The sequence below is a fragment of the Cryptomeria japonica genome, chromosome 3 (assembly GCF_030272615.1).
Source record: "Cryptomeria japonica chromosome 3, Sugi_1.0, whole genome shotgun sequence".
Lineage (NCBI taxonomy): Eukaryota > Viridiplantae > Streptophyta > Pinopsida > Cupressales > Cupressaceae > Cryptomeria > Cryptomeria japonica.
This window is the reverse complement of record NC_081407.1, coordinates 859,196,800-859,224,265: the sequence shown is the minus strand read 5'-3', so window position 1 is coordinate 859,224,265 and position 27,466 is coordinate 859,196,800. Positions and strand designations below refer to the sequence as shown.

At 37.1% G+C, this 27,466-nt stretch overlaps 1 protein-coding gene across 2 annotated transcripts in view; it reads left to right on the top strand.

The window, feature by feature from the left end:
- The first annotated feature begins 1,345 nt into the window (after positions 1-1,345).
- Positions 1,346-27,466, top strand: part of LOC131066678 (carboxypeptidase SOL1) — a 232,369-nt gene continuing 206,248 nt past the window's right edge. Inside the window, exon 1 of one of the 2 annotated variants that reach the window (XM_058001505.2) lies at positions 1,346-1,733. In XM_058001505.2, coding sequence (XP_057857488.1) covers positions 1,616-1,733 — 118 coding nt within the window. In that variant the 5' untranslated portion in view covers positions 1,346-1,615. The remainder of the gene's footprint in view (positions 1,734-27,466) is intronic. The other variant, XM_058001503.2, reaches the window with a different exon arrangement.

Genomic DNA, 27,466 nt, shown 5'->3' with positions numbered 1-27,466 from the left:
CTCAAGATGGTAGGGCAAATGACAAACAAGACAAGGCAACTGGTAGCGAGGAGCTTGGGGTTGGTACTGGAACATTTAAAAGGCCTTTGGCCAGTCAACTTTAAGTGATGTAACCGGTTGAGCAAGTCAACGTGAAATTAGAACAAGGCCAACCAACTAAAGCATGAAGGCTTGGGGTTTAGGGTTTAAGGTCTTTGGGGTTTTAAGCTATTTGAAGATATCTTAGATTGATTATTACCTATGGCTTAAGGGTTACATGAAATGTCAACAACAACCAAGAAGAATCAACGAGTTAACCCAATGACTCAGAGCTTAACTTTTTAATAAGGCAAACCCCCTTACAACCTCTTGAGGTGACCAACCAAAATCAAACGAGCCGACCACATATAGCTTGAGGTGGAGAGAATTGATCATAAGGCATATGTGGACCTACATGAAACGATCCCAAAACCCTTAAACCAACTATGCCACCTATTAGACTTTATAAACCATTATTACGCCGATAGGCATAACTCTACAATGACACTGCCATTCTTATTTGTGAAAGAAAAACAAAAATGATAAGTATCCAATCACAAATGACAACTTTCCTTTTACTAGACTGTTGTTTAAATAAGAAAAATATAAAGGATAAGACTATTGATTTCTTCCTTATCCAATAAAAAATGACAACTTTCCTTTCATTGTAGTTGGTGTTTAAAAGGTAATTTTCTTTTTAAAATTATCAAATTTCCACAATTTATAATGACATCTATTGCTGCTTCTGGATTTGATTGTGTGACTTTTTTCGCATGAACGTTTCGGATCATACTCTGTGATCCATGATCGAGATGTTTAGAGAATGCGAGGATATGAAAGAAGGTAAATTGCAGACTAAGACAAGCTCAGGGCAATATTTGAGAGGAAGATAGATACTGCCTTGAGCTTGTCTTAGTCTCCAATTTACCTTCTTTCATATTTTGGCATTCTCTAAACATCATGATGATGGATCATAGAGTGTGATCCGAAACGTTGATCACACAATCAAATCCATAATACATATAATTTTCTTTTTGATTTTAATTATTTTACTAATTGTTTAGAAGACAGATTTTTATTTTATTTTTATGAAATTTGTTATTATGTACATAAATATGTCCTAACTTTAATTTTATTTTTTAAAATTGATATCTCTATTTTAATAATAACAATATAAATATGCATAAATTCAAGTCAATATAATACAACAGTTAATTTGAAAAAAAAGCCGTCTGCCTTCGGACATGGGCGACCGTCGAATTTAAAGCTATCAACGGACACATTGGGATTGACGATTGTTTTCATGTATTATAAGTCGTAGGCTCTTTCCAAAAAAGTAATGAGCCTGCTTAGCATATAACACGGCGCTCTCCGAGGTTTGTGAATCCGAAAAAGTTATTACAATCATGTATTTTGAGAATAGTTTAATGGCGGCATCAGTGGCAATGGACGTCAAAGGAAGCGACAGAACCTCGGACAAACTTAAATACTCAAAAAATTGTTTCTATTAGAGCCTAGATTGGATTAGATTGTTTAGATGTAGTTGCATACCTGCTGCTTCTTCAGTTTCACCAGCTTCTAATGCCTGCGCGTGAATATGGAGGCGATGGTGACATCTTTGCTATTAATAGTTCTCCTCGCAAATTTAGCGTTTGGTCCCAAGCCGGCAGCCGCTAGAGGAGGAGACCGGAGTCTGCTCACATCCACGTTGTCAGGTCAGTTACTTAATTTCTCTGCTTTTCTGTTTTTGCAGCCTCTTCTTCTCAATTCTTCACATTCATTAGCCCTAGTTAGTATTTCAACCTATCTAAACCTGTAGCTGTATAAGCCTTTGGAATACTTTAATCTTTAAATGAATATATTCATAACCTTAATCTGGTCCATGATTCTGCATCAATTCCCTTTCCCTGAATTTAAGTGCTGGACAAAAGCTTGATGGTTTTTATGTCCTGGTACAAAGCGCTTAAAAAATGAGCTCCTTATTGGAGACTCTTGTTTAGTCTTTAGTTTGAACCTTGGACTTTAATTCACATGTATTTAGTTCTGAGTGTTAATCTAGCGGTCTAGTGCCTATTAACATTGTACATTTCTTACTTGCAGTTGTAGGGTAAAGGTCCTTAGAATGTAAGTTCCCTACTGTTATTTTAGGGTGCTGTCGGATTCACAAATATTGGGTTCTTAATTTTGCAGTATATCCAATATAAATCTTGTCAACCAGATAACTTCTTTTTAATTCAAAAGGATTTTATATCGGTATCGGGACGTTTTACTTAACAAACCCATTTCAGGCATCCCAAGGGATAGGCTTGTCAATTGAACTTGGGCCTTGCCTGTATATGTGGGCTTACAAACCAATTGTGAGCTAGCGAATTGCGCTCTACATTTCATTTATTCGTGGTGTGGATTTTTTTTTGGGTTGAGTATTGTTATTTTTGGAGATTAAGCCACATAAATGTCATTACCATCCTTCTGCCTCCATCTATGGCTTTGCTAATCAGTCTGCCTCAAAGAAAACCTTTAGGCACTTACTACAGCTGGAGAAGTGGATGAGAGAGTGTCTATCATGACATCACTATATCTTTTCCTCAACCTAGAGCTCTCCTTTTCAATAGGTTTGGGAAAAGACCTTATTCTTGGTTACAGCTGGAGAAGCTGATGGAAGTGTATCTACAATGCCATTAGTATTCCTCTTCCTCATCCTTGGGCTTTCCTTTTCACTAGGTTTAGAAAAGGATCTTATTCTTGGCTAGAGCTGGAGAAAGTTTGGAGAGCAAAGCACTGTACCCTTCTCATAGCTTCCCCACGTATGCTACATTATCAAATGATGGGTAAGATTATTTGTTATTTTAATAGAGAGTAGGGTAAGCTGATACCAAATTATTAAGATTTGTTAAACACGGGTTATGCTGGAATGTATGTTATAATCATTACACAACTTAGTTGCCAGAAACATGACAGTCTCCCGTCGTTTTGCGTTTTAACGCGAGAAACGCGTTTCTCGTTTCTAACGGCCGTTTCTGCAGGGAAATTCTTTTGACAGGTGTTTTCCATTGTTTTCGATTTGTCATAAAATAATTGTTTTCCATTATAAGTGCAGTAAAATAATTGTTTTCCATTATAAGTGCAGTAAAATAATTGTTTTCCATTATAAGTGTAGTAAAGTAATTGTTTTTAACAGGTTTGACAGTAAAGTAATTGTTTTTAACAGGTTTGACAGTAAAGTAAATGTTTTTAACAGATTTGACAGTAAAGTAATTGTTTTTTTATTGATTTAACATTGACAGACTGATTTTTTTTGGCATGTGAAATTGCATGTTTCATGGCTTAACTTTGGATTAACTAGTAGATGCAGATTATAGTTTTCTAAGTCATGTTAGTTACATTAAATATATAACTTTAACTAACATTAATTATACAGCCTCATGCAAAATATTTCAATATAATTATCTACAATTCATGCAATGCAATATCTTAATAATTTATCTCCTAATATAAATATCTACAGTTCATGCAATGCAATATCTTGAAATAATTTATGTTTATCTTCCACTAATGTTTCAGAATAAAGTTTTTAATGAAAAAATATATAAAATTTCATGCTTTTTCATTTATGTAAAATATTTTTTTTATAATAATAATTTGTATATATATATACGTTTCTTATATGCAACCTTTAAATATTCCGTTTCTCATCAGGTTGCCGTTGCGGTTGCGTTTTGCATTTCTCATTTCTGGTAACTTAGTTACACAATGAAGTTGCAAGTTCGCTGGAATTATTTGAACTGTGGTCATGTTTCTGAAAGTTTAATTGGTTGTTATTATTTATTTTAACAGTTATCTGAAGAATATAAATTAAGTGTCTGATCTTCATTGATTAATACAAAATATTGTCTCAACTCTCAACAATTGCAAAATGCAGTAAATTACACTGAATTTAATGTGATGAGATATTTTGTTTGCAGAGGAAAACTTAAAAACTGTTTGTTGTTTAAGTTATGAACTGCCTAATTTGCGAGGAGGTATTTTAAATGCCACTAGAGTTGGATCTTGTCATGATTTCTATGAAATTGCATTCCATGAGCAGACTTGCCTGGAAAACTCGGTCGCTAAGGCCTAATATGTTATCCAATGTCACCTCTGCATTTCTACAGCTTCAGTTATTCAGTATATGTTTGTCTTCTCTGTAATACTTGCATGTTATTGAGCTTAAGAATAGTGGACATTCTATGTAACTATGTTCACTAAGAGTTGGAAATGGGTGCTTGGAGTCTTTGGAAATGCAAATACAGGAAGTGGGGACAACTAGGCTGGGGAAGGTTGAAGGTAGACCTTCAAAGAAAATGACAGGAAATGTGGAATCAGCAAGAAATGGTATTGAACATGGAAGGAACTTCTGGACATTCATAAAAACATCTAGGGTTTCAGAAACTCTTGGAAACTTAAGGTTTATCATTATAGTGATTCTCTATTCTATGCAATTTCTGGGAACTTTGGAAAATAGTTGAAATTTTTCTGAAAGTCTACCACTGCATCCCATGATACTTCGGATGTTTTTGAGAAAGAGAATTTTTCACAATCCTGTAAAATGGGTTTGCAGCCCACTGGAAACAGTTTCAAAGATATAGAGTGAACAGATGCATTGTCTGCATTCAAGCTTTCAAGTTTTGTTTGATTCACCTATGATAAGTGAGAGTAAGATCGATCAATATGATTTTACAATCCAGCTCTTAAATATTGTAGTCTATCTACCAACAGATGGGGAGAGTAGGTTTTCAAAATCATGTGTTTCTGGTTTTGTTATTTGATAGTAGGGATTAGGTGCCTAAGTTGCTGAGCTGAATAATGAATGCTGCTTTTGTGTTCCTTAAATATGTGGTTGCTTCTGATAAAATTTTATAGGACTGGCCTTGGGTGGATGGTGAAGAAAGAAGGTACAACTGTGCATTGAAGGAATGATTTTCCAGCCATTATAAGTGTAACAAACATTCTTTAGAGAGAATCCAAGTATTAAAAAGTATGCTAATTCTGCACATAATAGGCCTGCTACCGTTATTCACCTTGTTTTGATAGGTGATCAATGACTAAGTTAACTTTCTAGATGAAATATCCCTGACCAATTTGTAACAGTTTTTCTTTTGCTTCCAAGGTCTCTACTTCTAACATACACTCAAATTTGAATAATAGATCACAACTAAATTATATGTAGATCAATCTAATACAGATGCAAAAGCATATGGATTTCAAAGAATCGATGTTGTTCAATTAATCAAGGAGACAAAGCTCCTTTAAATAGAGTTAGATAGATGATGTTTCTAAAAGAAACAATCATTAACTAGAGGCGAAATTAGAAACAACTTAAATGACCATTAATAACACAAAGAGAAAGATATTATTCTAATACCCTCCCTTAATGGTCATCGTTCTAACTACCAAGAGAAATAACAGAGAAGGTTGCCCCCTTCTTCTCAGAACACGCTGCAACAGAAGACAAGAGCCTGCCACTAACTCTGCCACTTGAGATGAGTTTGCCACCAACCCTCCCAGAAACTACAGAACTTCTGGAGATACCCAAAACAACACCAACCGTCCAACCTGATGTTGGAGAACTGTTCCTCCCTGTAACTAGAGACACACCAAGAATAGTTGTCACGATTTTGAGGAAAAAATCGGCAAACCCTCCAAACTATTGCAGATGAGCAAGATGCCCGAAAATAGACTGCAAATGAGAGACTAGTGCAGATGTTCGCACAACAACTCCAGGTGCGACGAAAAACAGACTGCAGCAAAGTACAATTTTTGAGGAAAAAATCATAAACCCTCCCATGATTTTTTTTTTTATAGGGACAAAAAATATTTAAAAACCCACAGATAATTTTTTAGGACAAAATTATTAAAACCCACAGATTTTTTTAAGGGAAAAAATATTAAAACCCACAGATTTTTTAAAGGGAAAAAATATTAAAATCCATCAGAATATTTTTTTAGGTAAAAAAATATTAAAAAACGAAACATACATCGATGCCCATAAGCCATCTTCACTCTTTTCGAGGCACGAAAAATGAGGTACTAAGAAGATGCAAAGTGCACAAAACCTGATTGCCTTCCAACATCAAGTTGGTCAATGACACCATCTTGCAAACGAAAAAATGAGAAGAGGCGTTGGCACGGAATTCAAAAAATTCGAATCCCAATGTAGAAACAAAGGCAGATATAGGCACAGACTTCAAAAAATGAAGTACGACAGGCACAAATTTCAAGAAAAAAAATTTCGGCTAACCCAAAAAAATCTGAAGACAACCCAGAAATCCTTGCAAAAAACCCAGAAAGAATCTGTTGTCGGAATCGAGATCCGCTGGCTCGAAAATCGAGGCACCCAGAAAATTCTGATGACGACCCAGTTGAGATCTCGAAAAACCCATCATGAATCTGTGCTCATTAAAAAATTTCGACTAAATCTGGAGGGTCAAAACCCTAGCCGAAAATGCAGATTTCCGTCCAAAAAATGGCAGAAAAAAAAATCTGTAGGTGGAAAACAAACGCGTCGCGTGGTTGCGCGAAATGCAGGAGAGACGGGTCACAGGAGAGGGCAGAAAATAGCCAGAAAACCCTAGCAGCTACAGCCAAAACGAACTGCCAAAGTAGCAATTTCGAATAAACAAAGAAATTTTTCAAAAAAAACTGTTAAAAATTCATGACGAATTTTTAATTGAAAAATTATTTCGAAAATAACCAAAGCTCTGATACCATAATACAGATGCAAAAGCATATGGATTTCAAAGAATCGATGTTGTTCAATTAATCAAGGAGACAAAGCTCCTTTAAATAGAGTTACAAAGACGATGTTTCTAAAAGAAACAATCGTTAACTAGAGGCGAAATTAGAAACAACTTAAATGACCATTAATAAGGGTTGGTGGCAGACTCATCTCAAGTGGCAGAGTTAGTGGCAGGCTCTTGTCTTCTATTGCAGCATGTTCTGAGAAGCGGGGGGCAACCTTCTCTGTTATTTCTCTTGGTAGTTAGAACGATGACCATTAAGGGAGGGTATTAGAATAATATCATTCTCTTTGTGTTATTAATGGTCATTTAAGTTGTTTCTAATTTCGCCTCTAGTTAATGATTGTTTCTTTTAGAAATATCGTCTTTGTAACTCTATTTAAAGGAGCTTTGTCTCCTTGATTAATTGAACAACATCGATTTTTTGAAGTCCATATGCTTTTGCATCTGTATTACAATCACAGATTTAAACCAAACAATGACACAAAATTTGAGAGCCAATGCCTTTGATTTATTATCAGAGAATGTTAGGAATACAACAGATGTAATGTCTCCATTTTGAAATAGGATTTAATAATAAAATTAAAAGCAGAAAAATACAAATATTAAAGAATAAAATTAAAATAATTAAAAATTAAGTTTAATGATGGTCAAAAGGCATGAAATGAAAAGTTGTGACCTCCTCAAACATGAGGTATAAAAGGGAGAAGATAACCTTCATTTGAAACAACAGTTTTAATCTACAATCAGAAGTGCAGATCTGAATTAAATAAGACAATAATGAGGAGACATGACCCTTTGCGACATCTCTTTCCAAAGAGATGTGTCTCCTCAATGAGCTATGAAGGTATAAAAAGAGTAAGCAATTAATATAGAGGGGGGATATGGAGAAAAGGAAGAAAGAATGGAGCATAGGGATTAAGGATTAATGGAAGAAGAAAGGAATGGGCAGAAAATAAGGGAGTGACTTTAAGGACAGAAATGATGAAAGGTTGTAATCTTTTGAAGGGGTGGTAATTGTGAAAGGTTATGACGCTTGCAAAGGGAAGGCATGATGAAGGGGTATGATTGTCCCTCACATTGGAAGGTTATAAGGGGAAGAAGGTTTCATTTGAGAAGAGAGTGGAAGGGGATTCCATTTTAGAGCAAACAAAAAGGACAGAAAGGAGGATATGGGATGCCATCCTAAAATGTAGAATTCTGAGCTGTTAATGTTTGTAGCTTCAGTCAAATGATCATTTAGAATACATATAATATATGTTGATTAATAATAATATATTATTATATTATTATTAATCATATAAAATTTAATATTCAATATTAATCTATTATATTATTCTAAATTAATAATTGATTGATGAAACATTATAATATTGATAAATTATTATAATTAAAGGAGAGACATGTCCGTTCAAGGACATGCCTCTCCAAAGGAATATATAGTATAATGTTATTCAATTTGAGAACAAATAGAATTCCAAGAATGCAAGTATCAGATTGAATCAGATATATACATTAAAATACATCCAATAAAACTTGGGAAAATCAACATGGTATCAGAGCTTAGGCTTGTTAAGTTTAATTTGGAGGTTGGAGGGTTGGAGAATTCATTTTTTTTTTTTTAAGAATTTTCAGTCTGAAATATGCCATTGTATGGCCCTTGGTTGGCCTCAAAATGAGGACTATAATATATGGATGGAAAGATCTGTGTTTCTAGTTTTCAAATATGTTTATCTCATCAAATTTGATTCAGGTTTGTGCAAGATATGACGACTTTGGTGCAGGTCACTTGAAACCCTACCTAGGGTTAGCAGTTTTGTGAAAAATGTCATAACTTTTGTTTTAACCGTTGGATCTGGCTATAACTTGGAGGAAATGTTTGTAATTAGATTTTCTAACATCTCACCGAAGAGATTGGATAAATTTGGTAAATTGCAAAAGTTATTAACGACTGTGTGTGGCAGATCATAATGAAAGTGTTGATCAAAATTATGAAAATGTTCTACATCATTCAAAGGGAATTATGATGAGAGATGATTCATGCGTGATATTTCGTATATGGGCTCACCTTATGAAAGGAAATGTTTTAAACTTAAGGACGAAAGCACAATAAAATTGAATTAAAGGGAGAAATAAATTGATGCTTATAAACGAATTGATGACTAGATGTAGAGGGAGTCTGACATTTCAAAAGAGGACAAGAGGTTGATGCAAGAACTTGAGCTTCAGAGGGAGCAGATGGTTTAGTCAACTTGTGACAATTTCGATCATAGTGATTGAGAGGGATTTTCACTATTGAAGGTGAAACACTTATGAGTTAAAACTTGATTCAATTGATTATTATACTAATGAAATGGGCCTTGTGTAAATCATAAGGAAGCGACGACTTCCAAATGATTTCCACTTGCATTTTTGAGGTTATTGGAAGGTGACGATCTTACAATAACTTGAGCTTGTGGATAGAATCACCGACAGAGGCAATCCACATGAGAGCTCGTGGATAGAATCGCCGACTGAGGCAATCCACGTAAGAGCTTGTGGATAGAATCGTCGACTGAGGCAATCCTCTTAAGAGCTTGTGGATAGAATCGTCGACTGAGGCAATCCACGTGAGAGCTCATGGATAGAATCGCGGACTGAGGCAATCCACGTAAGAGCTTGTGGATAGAATTGCCGACTGAGGCAATCCACGTGAGAGCTCATGGATAGAATCGCCAACTGAGGCAATCCACATAAGAGCTTGTGGATAGAATTGCCGACTGAGGCAATCCATGTGAGAGCTCATAGGTAGAATCGCCGACTGAGGCAATCCACGTAAGAGCTTGTGGATAGAATCGCCGATTGAGGCAATCCACGTGAGAGCTCATGGATAGAATCGCCGACTGAGGCAATCCACGCAAGAGCTTGTGAATAGAATCGTCGACAGAGGCAAATTCACACCTTGAGACTATGGTCCCCTGTGATGAGCATCATATTTTTGATGCAAATACTCCCAATATCATGAGATGATATTTTTGAGTTATGGTGAATATCATGTGCCTTGATATTCTTGTTTATACCATACTTCCTGATATCATAGTGAGATAATATTTTCTCTATTCCATAATTAATCTAGATTTAATGCATTTGCATTGATTTTATCTTCCCTAGCTAAGAGGGATTGTTAATTATGTTTTGTGTAGCTATGGTGAGGGCCATAAGTGTTGACATGGGAGATCACTACACATTCTGTCTAATCATCCTCCCTAGCTAAGAGGGAGTGTTAATGTTTGTAGCTTCAGTCGAATGATCATTTAGAATACATATAATATATGTTGATTAATAATAATATATTATTATGTTATATTATTATATTATTATTAATCATATAAAATTTAATATTCAATATTAATCTATTATATTATTCTAAATTAATAATTGATTGATAAAACATTATAATATTGATTAAATTATTATAATTAAAGGAGAGACATGTCCGTTCAAGGACATGCCTCTCCAAAGGAATATATATAGTATAATGTTATTCAATTTGAGAACACATAGAATTCCAAGAATGCAAGTATCAGATTGAATCAGATATATATATTAAAATACATCCAATAAAACCTGGGAAAATCAACATGAGCATGATGGAATACTCGCAGAGTACTCGGCATGAGTTTTTTTTGCTCGGCGACTATTTATGCCATTAACTCGAACAAAAAACTCCCAATTTTTGGGAAAAACTCATCGAGTTTTTGATGGGTTTTCACAAGAACTCGGTGAATCTCTGGCAAAAACTCGGCTGCATTAAAAAAAGAGGCCCAAACATGTCAAAAATTATGTAATTCTTTTTTTAAAGTATAAGAAAGGACTTATACTTTAAGTTATATTTCATGTATATATCAGTAGGATGTTTGAGAGTGGTTTCAAATCTCTAGGAGTTATAATACAAATTCTAGGTTTTAGAATATCTTTAAAATTATTCAGACTTAGTCAAATTTCAGTAATTAGTAGGCTCCTATCAGCATTCTCTCGCTCTCTCTATCTCACTCTTCTCTCTCTCCGAAGATCTAGACGTATCTCTCTACTCCTCAGTCTCTCACCCTCAGACCCCCGCGAGGGGTGCTACCCTCAACCTCATTTTGGCGAGGTGGACGAGCCACATCAGACTCCTAGGACTAGACCCTCTAGTTCTATCTCTCCCTTGGTTTTCACTAGAGCTGGGAAGAGGAGGATGTAAAATGTTTTGATTAAGTATTTACTTTTAGTTTTACAAAAACAATTTGCTATCTCATTTTGCTTCAGTCTATCAGCCATCAGCATTCCACAAGAGGATGCCATTTTGTACCCAATTTGCATTTAAATCAATCAAATATATCTAGACTCAGCTTGTTTCTTTTGTGTAATTATTTCTTGACTCATTGGATGCATGTCTTGATTGAATTTTGCAAAAAAAAACGCATTTAAAATTAAATTTAAGCAATTTTTTTAAGTTGCCGAGTTTTCACCGAGTTTTTTTTTGGGCCTTGGCAAGTAGTTCAACTATGATTCTGAGTATAAATAGCAGACCATAAAAATGTTATCAGCAGATTTGGAAAGGGGAGTATATGTAACCATCAAATGGAATCAGATTGGATGTTAGTAACTAAATATACAGTAGTTCGAATATACTTATGGGTTTGGGGTATGAGTTCTTTATGAACAGCATGAGGAATGTTATCTGCTTATTGATGATTGATAATATGCTGTTGGTTATAACTGTTTATAATATACATGACTGTCTGTAATATATATCTGACTGTTTACAACTGCTTATAATAGGCTGTATGTTTATGACTGTATATATCTCACAACAAACATTAATTAATATCTTGCTGTTATTTATGTAGAATGTGTGCATGATACTGGGACTCTTCATGTGTTCTGAATGCGACTAGCCATGGTAGAGAAATTGGGGAATTACAAGTAGGGGAATGGTGATGGGGTCATCTTCTAGGTATGCCACCTCATGGTATAAGACCGGGGAGTCCCATGGGGCCAAAGGGGTACAAAGAGTACTGCCTTTGGGCTTTAGAAAGGATGGACTTTCAAGGCACCCTATTGCGAATGATCCTCATGCTCATTATCATGGTAGATGAATGCATCAAGAATGTTCAATCATGAGAAGTAGGATAGAAAAGGCAAGATTGAGGGGAACGGTTATAGGACACCTCACTAGGTACACTGCCTCATATGAATAGCACGAGCCACATGAGGCCAAGAGGGATGGTATATCCGCTCTTGGGCAGAGGGTAGTGTTGTGATCACTTCACACATCGCTCCATCACAAATGGGGACCCCCTGTTTTGCTCTCTGTCTTAGCCTTCCCTAGGTTAGTTCGATCCTTGAGTGATTGAGTTTGAGGTCGGTGAGTGCATATGAAGGTTTGAGATTTAGCCATTTGCTTCTCTTTGACATAACTTGATTGCAAGATTTCGTTTGGACGAAGCATCTCCCCTTGGACCGATAGTCTTTACTTTGATTTGAAGGGATGATTTAGGGCATTTCATTGTGCCACCTTTGCTTGGGACACATCTTTTGGACAATCTGTCCATGGTCAACAAAATCAGCGAATAAGAGGCTATTGTATTCATTTGATGTTATTTCCTTTGCGACTGTGAAGGCAAATCATCCTTGCCCAGGACTGATTTCATCATTAGCTCGTCTCTGCCTAATTAAGTCAGATTAGCAACTCAAGGGAATTCAACTTGTCCCCGCTCACGGTGAAAGGGCCACATAAGGTTCTCAATTTGATTTTTTGCAAGGAAAAGGACCGATTCAAGCACATCATTTCATTTTCTATAAAGTGAATTGAGGCCTTAAACATTTTTTGAGTGTGTCCCTACTCCCATCAAACCAGCGACTTAGGAGTCTCAGCCCGTCCTTACCTCAGTTGGACCAGCGACTTAAGGATCCAAAGCATCCTTACTTGAGTCAAATGTGCGACATAAGCATATGAGCCCGTCCCTGCCTCACCAAAATCAGCTACTTAAGGAATCAAATCGGTCCCTATGAAGATGAGATCAGCAACATAAGGATGAAATCCGTCCCTTCCTAGACCAGAATAGCGACTTAAGAGGAGATGTGTGCTTACTCACCCCAAAAGTGCAACTTAAGAGATCAACTCGTCCTTACCTAAGTAGAATTGGTGGCTTAAGCATATGAGCTCGTCCTTGCCTCATCAAAATGTGCGACTTAAGGTTTTGTAACCCATCCTTGGGCAAGCAAAAGGCACGACATAAAGATTTAGTTATTATCAGCAAGTCATGTGATTTGGTCTTTAAGAGTTCCAAAGCACCACACATTTAATGAGACACCTTTTAAATTTTGAAAATCAAAATCCAAGTCGACTTTCATAGAATCAATTGCAAAGCATTTAATAAATGTAGCAAAGTCGGCCAAATGAAAAGAGGTGACCTTTCATACCAAGGCCTATATATTGTCTTGATCATTTCATTTAATCAAGCACAAATCAAAGACATCAACGATTAACAAAGGATGTTCTATTCAATAGCGTTTTTGATTTCTTCACAGGAAATTGCTACTTGTCCATGATATCTAAAGCTAGTGATTCGATTTTGATCAGTCTGTGTTTCAGTTGCCATTATTTGATCACAGCAAACTACCATAAAGAGGCGATATTGACACAAGCCTACAGGCGAACTCACTAAGCAAGACAGCAACATTTGCGTATCAGCGATTCTACTATTTGTTCAAGCATTCAATTCTGTCAAAGGAGACCAAGCAATTAATTTATGAGTGTGTTTGACACAGATTGCAGGTCTGAGACAGAGCATTTTTTTTTATCATTTTGTACCAGATTAGACTGCATCTCATCACTGATTTTTGTTATTTTCACACAGCTTTCTATTAATTGAACACAATTTTGATCATCTCTTAAGCATTTTTAAGGAATTATCTTTAGTTTAGATGATCATAATTAGAAGGTTAAAGCACAACCCAGGGTTTGGATTCATACTGAAGAGATTTTGAAATATTGCCATTCTAAGATTGGTATTCCTAGACTAGGTGATTATTTTCTATCAAAATCATCTCGTGAGCCTAACTTAAGCAATCCTCACAGGTAGAGAATGGCAGGATCTCGACATGCCCTCATCAAGGAGGATTCAAAAGGAGACATGATGGAGTCCAAGATCACGTCACTTTGGGGCAATGTAGGGGATACCAATTTGGGTCAGGTCAACATGAAGAAATTCCAAGGACCATTATACACTGCCAAGCCTTCAGGATATTCAAAGTTAATGATCGAGAGTGGCATTGTGAAAGTAGTAGGCTTCCTTCCCGTAGTGCAATGCAATGAGTTGATCGTTGAATGTGCTAGACACTATGACGCGAGTAAGAGGATGATAGTGGCACCCGATGGTCAAGAGCTCACCTACCTTTTAGAGGAAGCTATTAGTGAAGCTTTCCATATAATACCTAAATTCAGTGGCATGATCTACAAGACTAAGGAAGCAACATAGGCTGTTTATGATGATGATCCCGACAAATGTTTGGAGATAATCAACAAATATTGGCTATTGGAGAGTAGACCAAGATTATCCAAGATGCATACCAAGCTCCACAGAGTCGACTTCAAGGAAGAGTTTTGGGATATGATCACATTGCTCAATCGAATCATGGGAACTCCCCAAGCCTATCGGTTTGTGAGTTGGATGTTTTACTTTATGGAGATTATGTCAAAAGAAAGATTCAATTGGGCAAGGATTATCAATAACAATATCTATATACAACTCGAGGCTTGAGTGAACTAAGATTTTCTACATGAGTTCATATGTCATATATTCGCTTGCCAGGGCCCATGAATATGCAGGATTGACTTATAGAGGTCCGGTCAGTACAATATCTGGTGAATTGAGAGCATGTGAATCCTACATGCAGTTGCACTACCATAACAAGACATTATCGAAGGGTGAATGATGCCTTTACCATGCATATCACGAGGACATTAGAAGGAGGCATCCATCAAAGACTCCCCACAAGCGAAGGAGCTCGTAGAGAAGTTTGGTGCTTGGTTCATTCAGTTTCCCAAGTTCACCTACATACGAGTGCAAGGATGTTGTTGTCCACCATACATGCTACCGAGGTATCCTATTGTCAAGTTGATATTGCTTGAATTAGTAGGCAGTTGATAGCATATAACAAGATACAAAAGAATCAACACAAGACACGGATTCCATTTCCTATTTCGGTTGGACAGTCAATAGGGGTGTGTCCATCCTTACAAGCAGCTAAAAAGGTAGATGAAGAATTGAAGTCGCTCCTCCTAATCTTGTACTTCACTATAGATATCTTCGATCCTTATGGCAACATCAAGAGATCAAATGGGAGAAGGCACAAGCATAAGATACAAATAGAGGATCATTTCATGAATTCAAAGGATGATATAAACATAAGGAAAAGGATGTATGCAAGGCTATCGATTGACATCATTAGGGCAACCAAGATTTTCAACATTCCCGATCAAGCACAAGATAGTGGAAGGCATCTCCTACTTGCATATGACCAAGAAAAGAACAAAGAAGTGAAGTCAATTGGATTGAGGCTTAAAAAGAATTGATGGAGCAAGTCATATCAAACACAAGACTATGGTTTGATGCTCAAACTTCAGTTGACAATTTGGAGAAGATGAGAACTTGCCCACCTGATGGAGACTTGGATAAAGAAAGCTTTCAAGAAGGCTAATGCATTTGTAAAGGATTTGGGGATATTTGATAAAATTGTAAGTGTTCTTGTTGGTGGACGTTTTATCATCTACTAAACACTTAGAATAAAATACCACAAGGATACTCTATCCTCTCATGAACAAAATCACCACTTATGCCAAGATCGCGAGAAAGACCACAAGGTGACTCCAAGGTCTATATGTGCGAACAAGTGACTTTAGTGGGATAGCTTCTTGGGTAGTGTATGCTGAAAATCTCAAGGGGGACTTACGCTTGACAACCAATATTACTGACAAGTTGAACTTAGGCAGATTTAACAATTTATGCTCTATGTTTTTGGATTTTTTGGTTTAAAATTAAAAAAAAGAGATGAAAAGGATGAGGGTTTAGGAATTCTAACTACTTCTAACTTCTAATCTATTCCTATGAATTCAAGAGACGGTAAAGATTAGGTGAAACTGGTAACGACGCCTTGTTTTGCCACACTTGGACAACTACACAAAGCAGGTGCAATCTTCTAAGGTTATGCTTAAGATTTTCACACTTTGGAAAAATACCAACTATTGAACAATATCATTCCAAGTAGAAGTTAAACATCCATATTAAAAACTCAGGCTAACTTTACACATTGAAAGGAAATCATCCATCCAACAAAAGTATGAGCAAGATTTCACCAATCAATACTTATCAGATCTTTCATTCATCTAACAACTTGAAAACAAATTACTTAAGCAAATCTAATCTAAATGTTGAAGGGAATATGCAACCATGCAACCATTTAGCAATAAAAAGATTTCAAAACAATACTGATAATGAATTTTTTATTACTCAAATAGCTTTGTGCAACAATTTCATAAATCTCTCCACAACAATGAAATGAGAGAATGAGAGTTTATGTAGAGTTTTTGAAAGCAAAATAAATGGCCGAGATCAATCTAAGATCGATGGCTGAGATCTAGACAACCTAACCCTAGATAAAGTTTCCAAAAAAAACTTCAATTTCAACTTCAAACAAGACAAGTGGCCGAAGATGCTATTTTTTAGGATTGTATCCCTTTCTTCTGACATTCAATGAATTTGGACACAATTTGGTCCACTTCCTCCATGGTGACATGTGGCAACATGTTGACCCTGAACTCTAACCCTTCCAAGTCGTCTGCACATAGAGCAAAAGTGATCTCCCAATTCAATTCTTGTTTGTGAAAGGCATCTTTAATGGACACGAGGCTTGACGCCTTGGCCAAATTATCCTTCAAGATTGGTCCTGTGGTGGCAAAGAAGATGTCCCGAACTTTGACCTTCAAATTCTCCAACTTCATATCACTCTCTCAGAGGGTATCCTTCCCAATCATTTCTTAGGTCCCGGAGGCAACTGAGAGGGGGGGGGGTGAATCAGTTGTCTATTAATTTCAACCCAAATATAACTTAACCAAACTTAGTGCATAATACCGGTAAACCAAACTTTAATGCCGGTAGACAGTTTAGCAGTTAATAACAGTAATGGTAAAGTTTAATGCATGAAACAGAAAGACAAATAACATACACAACACATAACACAATTATTTGTACTTGGAAACCTTGTAAGGAGAAAAACCACGGTGGGAAACCTTACCCACAATCAGATGATACTACTGCAGATAGTATGTGTGTACAAATGGAGTTTGCACATGCAGAAAGGCCAACTACCTAGAGCTCACTGCTCAATCACAAAATGGGAGTCACACTGACTACAATTGGATGGTTAAATCTAATGATAATGTACTGCTCAAAATAGCATCTTCATATGCTGGATTCAGTACCGGTTAAGCTTCGATTTGCCTTCTTCAAAAACCTCCTTGAATCTTGAATGATGTTTGCGTGTATAGCTCTGCTTATCTTCGCATATACCTTATTATATTCCTCTTCCACACTCTACTACTACATATTCTCACAAATGAGATCTTACATATATACCAAAACCTAAGACCGAATGTGTAGGTCGGCTCACTAAGATGTTACAATAAAATTAATTACAAATGAATCAATATGCGATGCATGATGTCGGCTCAATGCATTTACAACAATAACAAATCATCTCCATAACGTGCCATGCTGATTTGGAATAGATAATGCTTGCCGGTCCATAGCCTAGACCTATTTGCCGGTAACAACAAATATGCAAACTCGATTGTACCAATAATCAAATCACCAAATCCAAGTGTCCAAACAATGTCTTCGACATAACCAAGTAATCTCCAGATGATAATAGATCATCCTCAGTGCCGGTGAACAATATAATCTGTTGGTGAACCAGATACCGGTGACTGTGCATAAGTCATTGAACATGCCGGTGAAGATAACCAAAGATCTTCAAGTGTTGACAAGTGTTGACATCAATGACAAAACCAATGCAACACATCCATAATACCAACATCTATAACTACAAGGAAGATCTTGTCTTGAATTGCCTTTATTTGTCCTTCTATTCTATCAGTATCATCTTTCACTTTCTTCAAGACTTCATTTTGTGCAACCAATGTCCAGTGCCAACTGTTGAAATCATAAGCAACCCCTGCTTCAATTATCTTCTGATTAACCAACTCTTGAGATGAGATTCCTTTCAGCTCTCTAAGAGATGGAATGATTCTATCCTGGACATCCTGGAAGTTAGCCCATATTTTTGCCATGTTCTCAATCCTAGAAAGCAAAGAAGAAGTTTGATCATATGCTGATGTGATTCCTTCTATTAACTTGGTTGCTTCTTCTTTTATACTTTCTATCCAATCTTTAGTTTCTCTGGCTATTACTATATCTTCCTCGAAACTTTTGACTACTTGCTGGGAATCCAAAAGTGGGAGAACCTCTGGATTGGTTTGATTAAGTGGCTTAGTAGTCAACTGCCGAATATACTCTTTCAAGTGCTCTACTTCTCTCTTATGCTCATTCTTCTTTTCTATCTCCTCATCCAGTTTTGCCTTTATGGAAGCAACTGAATTATCGAAGTCATCTTTTGTGGTGGTCTCTTACTCATGATAACGCCGTCAAGGCAGGGAAATCCAATGAAGGACAACCCAACCTTGCAGCTAAACACATAAACCATGCAAAACATACCGGTAACCGGTAACAAGGTGCCAAAAATAGTAGAAAGAACAATCGGTAACACCACAAAAGATATAATCGGTAAACAATGTGAATGAATCTTATTACAACATGAAGAATTATACATGCCACATGCTGGATCGCAATCCAGGATACAAACAATGCTTACAATGCAATTACAAGATCCGCAGATCATCCTCATATCAAATCGGCTTCCGGTAACGGTCTATCGGTTCTACCCTAACCCGGACCTCAACCTTTCGGCCTCAATCCTACCGGATTAGATTCTCGCCGGTTCTATATCTTCGCTCAATCTCAAAGCTCTGCCTTCAATCTTATAACTTATCTGTTTTCTTCAAATGATTCACAAGCTTCCATTTATACCATTTGCAAATGATTACAACTCAATCAAGTCGGCCCAAAGACCAACCGATTCATGAAATGTGCAACGGTAACATGTCAGCTCAATCACTTTAGAACAATCTCCAAAACACAAAACGATGCACAGACCCCCGGTAATACCGGCCAAGGCCCAAAGCAACACCTCAAACGATCCGCAAGTCACGAAGATCAACCGCAACCCGAAATCATCTTCGCTCAACAAACAACGAGGCTAACCAATAAGAACACATTAATCGGGACAATACCGGAATCCATATCTTACCGGAAACAAAGCCAAAAGCTATGAAACTTGAACATGATAAAGACCATGAACACAAGGGTATACACCGAAACCACAATGCTAAACACTCAAACATGAAGAAATGCCATTCTCTCAAGCAATTCCATTGAAAACTGCCCAACCAGTAAGAACTAGACTGGTGCTCCTGCATCAGACTCTCGAGGTTAATTGAAAAGTGAGTTCCATCACTTGATCTGGTTCGGCGATCGGTCAGTAGGTACTTGCAACTGCCTTAGGGATTCAACGATTTAACCACAACTCCCGGTTGCCTCTCCACGACGATCTACCGGTACAACTGCAGCCTGCCTCAATTGGCGATCTGTTCAAGTCTCCACCCGCTAACTGCCTCAAGCTCAAGCTCTAGGATTGGCAGTCTACCTGCAAACCTTGCTCTGTCTCACATTCAGCGATCTAAACAAGTTTACAAGTTGCCTCAATCTTCTCTCCAACCAACCAGTGCACAAACAACACTCTGTCCAACAAGAAGTTCACGAACCAGCTCTAATACCATTTGATGCAGTCAAGGTAGGGAGATCCAATGAAGGACAACCCAACCTTGCAGCTAAACACATAAACCATGCAAAACATACCGGTAACAAGGTGCCAAAAACAATAGAAAGAACAACCGGTAACAACACAAAAGACATAACCGGTAAACAATGTGAATGAATCTTATTACAATATGAAGAATTATACATGCCACATGCTGGATCACAGTCCAAGATACAAACAATGATTACAATGCAATTACAAGATCCACAAATCATCCTCATATCAAATCGGCTTCCGGTAACAATCTACCAGTTCTACCCTAACCTGGACCTCAGCCTTCCGGCCTCAATCCTACCAGATTAGTATCTTGCCGGTTCTACATCTTCGCTCAATCTCAAAGCTTTGTCTTCAATCTTCTAACTTCTTTGTTTTCTTCAAATGATTCACAAACTTCCAGTTATACCATCTGCAAATAATTACAACTCAATCAAGTTGGCCCAAAGACCAACCGGTTCATGAAATGTGCAACGGTAACATGTCGACTCAATCACTTACGAACAATCTCCAAAACACAAAACGATGCACAGACCTTCGGGAATACTGGACAAGGCCCAAAGCAACACCTCAAACAATCCACAAGTCACGGAGATCAACGACAACCTAAAATCATCTTTGGTCAACAAACTACCAAGCTAACCGGTAAGAACACATCAACCAGGACAATACTAGAATCCATATCTTACTAGAAACAAAGCCAAAAGCTATGAAACTCGAACATGATAAAGACCATGAACACAAGGGCATAAACCCTAAACCACAATGCTAAACACTCAAACATGAAGAAATGCCATGCTCTCAAGCAATTCTGTTGAAAACTGCCCAACTGGTAAGAACTAGACTGGTGCTCCTGCATCACATGAGGAGCAATGTCTCCCTTTGCTTTGTTCACCTTAGGCACAACTATTTGCATTGCGCAGTTACTTGCCTCATCTCTCTGAATGGTAGAAAATCTCTTGGCTGGTTTCTTCACAGCAGTTTGCTCTAATCTGGCCAAGAAATCTGCCATGTCATCCTCTTCTTGTTCTTCTACTACTGGTGTGTTCATCTTCAATCTCTTCTTCAGCCATTCAGGAACAATGGGCTGCTTGATGCCTTCTACCTCTCGGTCATCCTTTGTTTCTATGTCACGTGCAATACCCCGGAGAGCAGAAATCATCCCTTCTTGAAACTCTTCCTCTTCAATATCTGTGTCATGCTCTGATTCTAGGATTTTTGTGCCAGTAGGAGATGGTGGCTGTTCATCTTCTTGATGGATTGATTTTGGATTTTCCCCATGAATTGAAGAAGGAATTTCTATTTCAGCCAATGATTCATCAACATTTATGTATTTCTCATTCCTTGATGTGGCGGAATGAGACGGTTCTATTCTTTGCTTCTTCTGAGCAGTTTCTTTTTTCTCAACTACCTCCCCCTTCCTTCTAGCACTCTCGCTTGGTCTGACATTTTGTGTTGCTCCTTCATTTGAAGAATATCCTTCTGCTACTCCCATTAGATTATAAGTCAAAGTTATATTCTTCTGCTTCAGCCTGTGACACTGCTGATTAACCCACCACTTTGTATATGTCATGATAGGCCGCATCAAGGTGGTCAAGTCTGTATGCTCTGGTGCTGACCATTTGATAGGAGGAAGAGGTGCATGCTCATCAAAACCAAGCTGAGTATGCTCTCCACTATCTTCTAATTGATCTGGTATGAGAAAAGGTTGAGTCTCTCTGATGAAATTCATGGATAGCTTGGAATATAACCTTATCCTAATTTCATACTCATCAACAACATTTGCCCATAAATCTTCTATATCTACTTTATGTTTGAATCTTTCCTCTTTCATTGATCTGATGTTATTGTGAGGAGCATAGTTGGTTCTAGATTGGTAAAATGTGAAAGGATACCACTGCATCTCTAGCCTGACACTCTCAGCTGCTTGCGCAGTTGAACAAGATTCTTCCATATTTCCAATGAAGAATGGGAAATATATGGCTACCTTCTGCCTTACTCTCTTGAAGCTCTGATATGTTTCCAACTGTCTGAGAACTTCTAATAGGACCATCCTATTGGTTGGGTAGATTGGCAATCGATAAGGACGGCCCGTGAAACCTTGGATTCTGACATAAGTAAACTTTGGAAACTGGATAAACTAGGATCCATAACTGCTGATTAGACTTTTTGATTTATGAGAAAGTCTGTTGTAACTTGTGGGTACCTCCTTGCAATGTTCTTGTGACATACATTAGGAATGCGTCATGGGCTCAGATTCTTTTGTCCTTAAGCTGCAGCTGAGGATAACAATCATATGACCGGAATTTATTCTCACCACCTCCTACTATGCCTTTACAAATCAGTCCTAAATATCTGTAAGTTGCAGCTAGCAGATAAATTATGTAAGAACTCGTGGAATGACTTTGTCCTTTCCAAGTTTATCAACTGTTCATGAATGTTATCGCTGATTATGCGAGACCAGTTGAATAACTTGGTTCCTGAGGTGATTTCATCCATGAAATAATACATCCATGTTTCGAATAGCTGGCCCTTAGAGCTACCCATTAGTCTATTTAACAGTAGGATGATATCACCATACTCTACCTTGAAGAATGGATGCAACAAATACTTCGACACTTTTCCTTGAGGTCTTTTCTTCTCAAGCCAACACTTGTTTACATTCGCAGCACAAAGTTCAGACTGACTATCATAGACTCTCTGGGCTTGCTCCTTAGTCTTATCGGTGGTTTTACTGTACTTTGGTATACCAAATGTCTCTTGGATGGACAATTCTGAAAGATTAGCCAGGACTCTTCCATCTGGTGCAATGATTTCTCTCGATTGTGCTTTATAGTGCAAAGCACATTCAACTATTAGCTCAACACACTCTTTAGTTGGTGGGAATCCAGCTGCCTGGACAATTCCATTGTGCATCATTTTGCGGGCAATAGGTGTAGGAATGTGTCCATTATGTTCGTACATTCTTTTCTTGAATTCCTCCATATCAACATGTCCAAGGTCTGTGTCAGTGATACTCTTCCATTTGGATTTGACTTTGGACTTCAGTTGTACTCCTTTGCTGTCGAACTTCATTGCTACTTGTAAAAACACATGAAAACTCCATGTTATTTTCAGAATTTAATTCTGATTTTAAATTCTTTTTCTGAAAATTTCACTTTCAGCCTGTTAAAGGGTTAAGTTTCTGCAAAAAAGCGAATTGAAAGTGAAGGGTTTTGGTCAAGAAATTGATGAAAATTTGAGAAAATAAGATATAAAGGTGAGGAAACTCAGTCAAATTGAGTTTTTGAATCCTCTTTATGACTAAAATTTATCTTTGATTTTGAAAATTTGTCTTAAAATCAGAGAAAAGTGCTTAATTTCTAGACCTTTAACACTTAGAAGAATCTTCTTCTAGACAATTCTTCTTCAAAAATCTAAAACTTATAAAATTGAATTGGTTGAGAATATATAGAGTTTAGGGTTCTTAAATTTAGAATTTTTTGATTTGTTTTATTGTTTTTTTTTTTAAATAATTTTTTTCTTTCTTGTGTTTTAATCTTTCCAAAATGGGAAGTTTTATTTTTCTCTCAAAAATTCGATCTTATCAAGGAATCTTCTAGAACTTTCTAGAAGTTTTGAATTCTCCAAGTGTTGAATTTTTTTTTTTTTTGGGAAAATAATTAAAATTTATTTCTTGTGACAAATTTATTTTCCAATATGCTGGTCTGACTTTATGTGAATTGTGATCAGAATTTAATCTTTTTGGCATGGCAAATTCATTTTCAATTTTAAGTCTCGCTAGGTATCTTCACATATTCCATTTATGCCTGGATGAATCAATGTGTTAGTGTATGATTAACTTGCAAGGGTTTGGACAATTTCCTTATGCCTTAGGGTTTGTGATTTTGGAAGGAATTTAGACAGTCATATGTCCTCTTATCATGAGTAGATTTAGCCTTAGGAATATGATCAGAGCATTTGATCTTATTTGAACAAAATTCGAACCATCTTTCTCTTGTACTTAGCGAATTAGAAGCGTTTGGAAGTTGTTTGCTGTCCATGGTGAATTCCAAGTTTGATCAGATAATTTGTCTTGCTTATTGTCATGTCTTTATCAAGATTTATCTCATTTGTGTGATGCTTCATTTGTCCAACCCTAGGTAGACTTGGATGAGAATATGTTAAGCCATGTTTTGTGAGACAAATTTCCAACTTGAATGCCTTCTTTCTTGGCAGAATTTACATGTTATGGACAGGTTCGTATTATACTTGCAAGGTCATGTGGATCAAACTTAGAGTAATCTTTCCTTTCCAAGGCAGATTTGGATGGCTTTTAAAACTTCAATCTGCTATCTTCAGCCTTGCTAATCGTGGCAAATTGGGATTGCAGCAGTTAGATGATTTTATTTGGCTTTCAAACCCTTGAATATGTGAATTCAGATTGCTTTCTCCTTGACAGGGCAGAGTTTACCCTTCCTTAGACAAGTTCGTTTTATACTTGGAAGATCATCAAGGAATCTGTCAGAAGTTTTTCTTTATAGCGGACAAGGCGAATCTTGAATATGATAAGTTCTGAAAGCTTTATCTTTAGCAAACCTTCAATTTGCTATGTATGATGATCTTGGATGAATCCTAGGTATGCATCTTCCTCCAAATTTGTCTTGCTTTCTCATCAAGGGCGGATTTGATAGTCTTTTGAACAAGGTGAAGAACAGATTTGGAAGATTTCTAAGGAGACTATGTGCAGATTTGATTGATCTTTCTCTCCTTAGGCGGAGTCAAGGATGAGCAATGGTGAATTTTTTTGACTATGATAAGATATGAAGAGCTTTATTGTCTTATCATCAAACCTTCAATTTGCTGTTAATGGTGAATTTGGAGTACTTCTTGAATGCTTCTTTCAAACCCTTGGTTTGGCTTTTATCCCTTTAGGCGAATTTTGCTAACTCTGCTGCAAATTTGATAACCTGATCAAACTTTGGAGCTGCTCCTTTGGCGAATTTTAGGAAGAATTCAATCTTGCTTTGAAGAAAGAAGTGTTAATGAGATGAAACCTTCTTTTATAGCTTCTTAGATAGCTTCTAGAAGCTTTATTCCATCTTCTAGAAATTCGGACTTCATTGCTTGGCACACAAGAAAGTAATTTTAAGAAAGTTTTATTAATTTATTCCTCCTTTAGGAAGTTCGAACTCTTTATTGCTTTCTTCTAGAAGGGAGTTTGCAAATTTAGAAAGTTTTATTGTTTTATTCTTCCCCTAAGAAATTCGAACTTCATCCTTAGAAGCTTCCATCATGTTTTAGAAAGTTTTATTTGCCTTATTCTCCTTCTAGTAGTTCAAACTTGAGGAAGGTCTTTGACATGTCATATATTTATTGCTTTAAATGCTTTTGAATGCCAAGTCATCAGACTTGCTATATTTCTTTCATTGGAGTGCCATGTCGCCATTTTATTGCCAACTTGGCAATTCATGTCATCTTTATTTTATGCCAACTTCCACCTTGTCTGAGTGGGCCGTTCATTGCCTTAGACATTCTTTCTCAAGCTTTGGTGAACTTTGCCCTTATTCCTTGTGCCATTGTCAACCTTGCCTAGGCATACTTTGAAGGCATGATGGACAAGGCGGATTGAGAAAATTCTTTGACATGTCTTATTAAGGCGAACTTCATGTTTTTTTTGTCCCATGTTTTTTCAAGGCGGACTTGGATCATCTTTAGGACTAATGCACACTTTCTTAGGTGGACTTGGCAGAGTGTTTGGCTCGAGCTTGACCACATGTAGGAGTTTGCTTGACTTTTGCCATGAGTTAGTTGACCCTTGGTAGGAGTTCATCATCTGTCGGACAATTTTAGCTTGGACATGAGGTGCACTTAGAAGATTGTTAGACATTCTTGTGCATGAATAAGCTTAACCCTAGGCAGGAGTTTGAGTAACCCTTGCCATGGATTAGTCAATCCTTGGTAGGAGTTTAACATTTGTCGGACAATTTTACTTGGACAACTCTCCTATGCCTTGGTAGCAAAGAAACAGGACTTGGACTCGGCTCGGACTCGGACTTGGGACTCGGTTTTAGACTCGGCTCTAGACTCGACTGGACTCAGGAAAGTGAAAAACTCAAGAAATTTAGAGATTTTTAAAGATTTAAAACTTGTTTCAGACACCCTTTATTGAATACACCTTAAAGAGACAATAACATCATCAAACTCAGCTCATTTGATTACATACACAAGTATACATCAATCACATAAGCATAAATGCAAATTGTAGCTGAAGAAAATAACAAACATAGATATATAAATATTGTCAAATGTATACAATATTACAAAACTTATGATCATCATCAAATGTTTCATACAAATACCAAAGGTAAATACAACTACAAGCCTATGGCTCAGAGGAGCGTGCACCCTCTGGCCCTGGCCCCCTGCGAAGGCGTTTAAGGTAGGTCCTGGATGATTCAACAACCATAGTCGCTCCTCGTGACACCATGCCATGCTCACCAATATCAGGAACAACTGTGTCACTCTCAGTATTTCCTGTCTCTGCTCCTCCTCTGCCATGGCTACAACCTCAGCCTCTATATCTACTTGGTCGATCCAATCAGTGTCATCATCACTAAAGACAATTGCAGGAATCTCAGAATCTGTTTGACTCTCATTGGCCCACTCTGCTTCAAGATCAACCTCATCTAGAATGATAGGAAGATGTCAACTAATGCATTCTTTCTCATTCTCAAGCGGAGGTTGTAGTGAACAAAGACGAGATCATTCATCTTCTCCACAGATAATCTATTGCTCAAACATACTCTAATTGTGCTCGCAACCTGATGCGTTGCATGGTTGGCTCAAGATGCGAATGGCCAACTTCTGAATATTTGGTGTGGTTGGGCCAAAAAGCTCCACCAATGATTTGAGTTTGAAATGAGAAAAATAAATAAAATCAGTCTCACTCATGAACTCATTTACCAAGTTACAAACTTACAATATACAATAAAACTAAAATTAAGCCTTACAATTTATTTTTACCTTGCATCATAGTTGTCCTATCGTCTTTGGGGACAGGACGAGAGAAGGTCTCCCCTTGTGCATCTGAGAACAACTGTAGCTCTCAAATAAACTCTATCTGAGATGACACTTTCATCTTCAAAAAATAGCATGTTGTTAGAAATGACCCAAAGCAATTGCGATCCTTGTCCTTTGGACCTCCTGAACACTTTGACAATATTCAAATGCAATTCTAAGCAAGATCTCTCAATTTGACTAGGGATGACTTAAAAAACTTAACTCTCAAAATGAAGATTTATGAATATGCAGAGCTAAGACAAGACCCTAAAAAGCAAAAAATAGGGGTTCCTCATCTGAGATGGGGCGATGTGTGAATTAGGTCACAACACGTCCTTGAAAGAACTCAAATCCTCATGGCAACCTATGACACTTTTGTATTCACCAGAGACTATACCATGCCGAGACTGCAAGCAATGAAAAATCTGCCTAAGCAAACTTTGATGAATGGTGGAGTGTTGAAAGATGCATAGTCGCCATATCTCCAATAGTGGTGTAACTTGCTCCAAATGAGGGAGGTCATCTTCGAAGATATCTATAGTGGTTGCACTCAAGTCGACGAAGCAATAAACTTGATACATGATAAGATTGTGGAGGTAGCCGAGATCATACTTGGG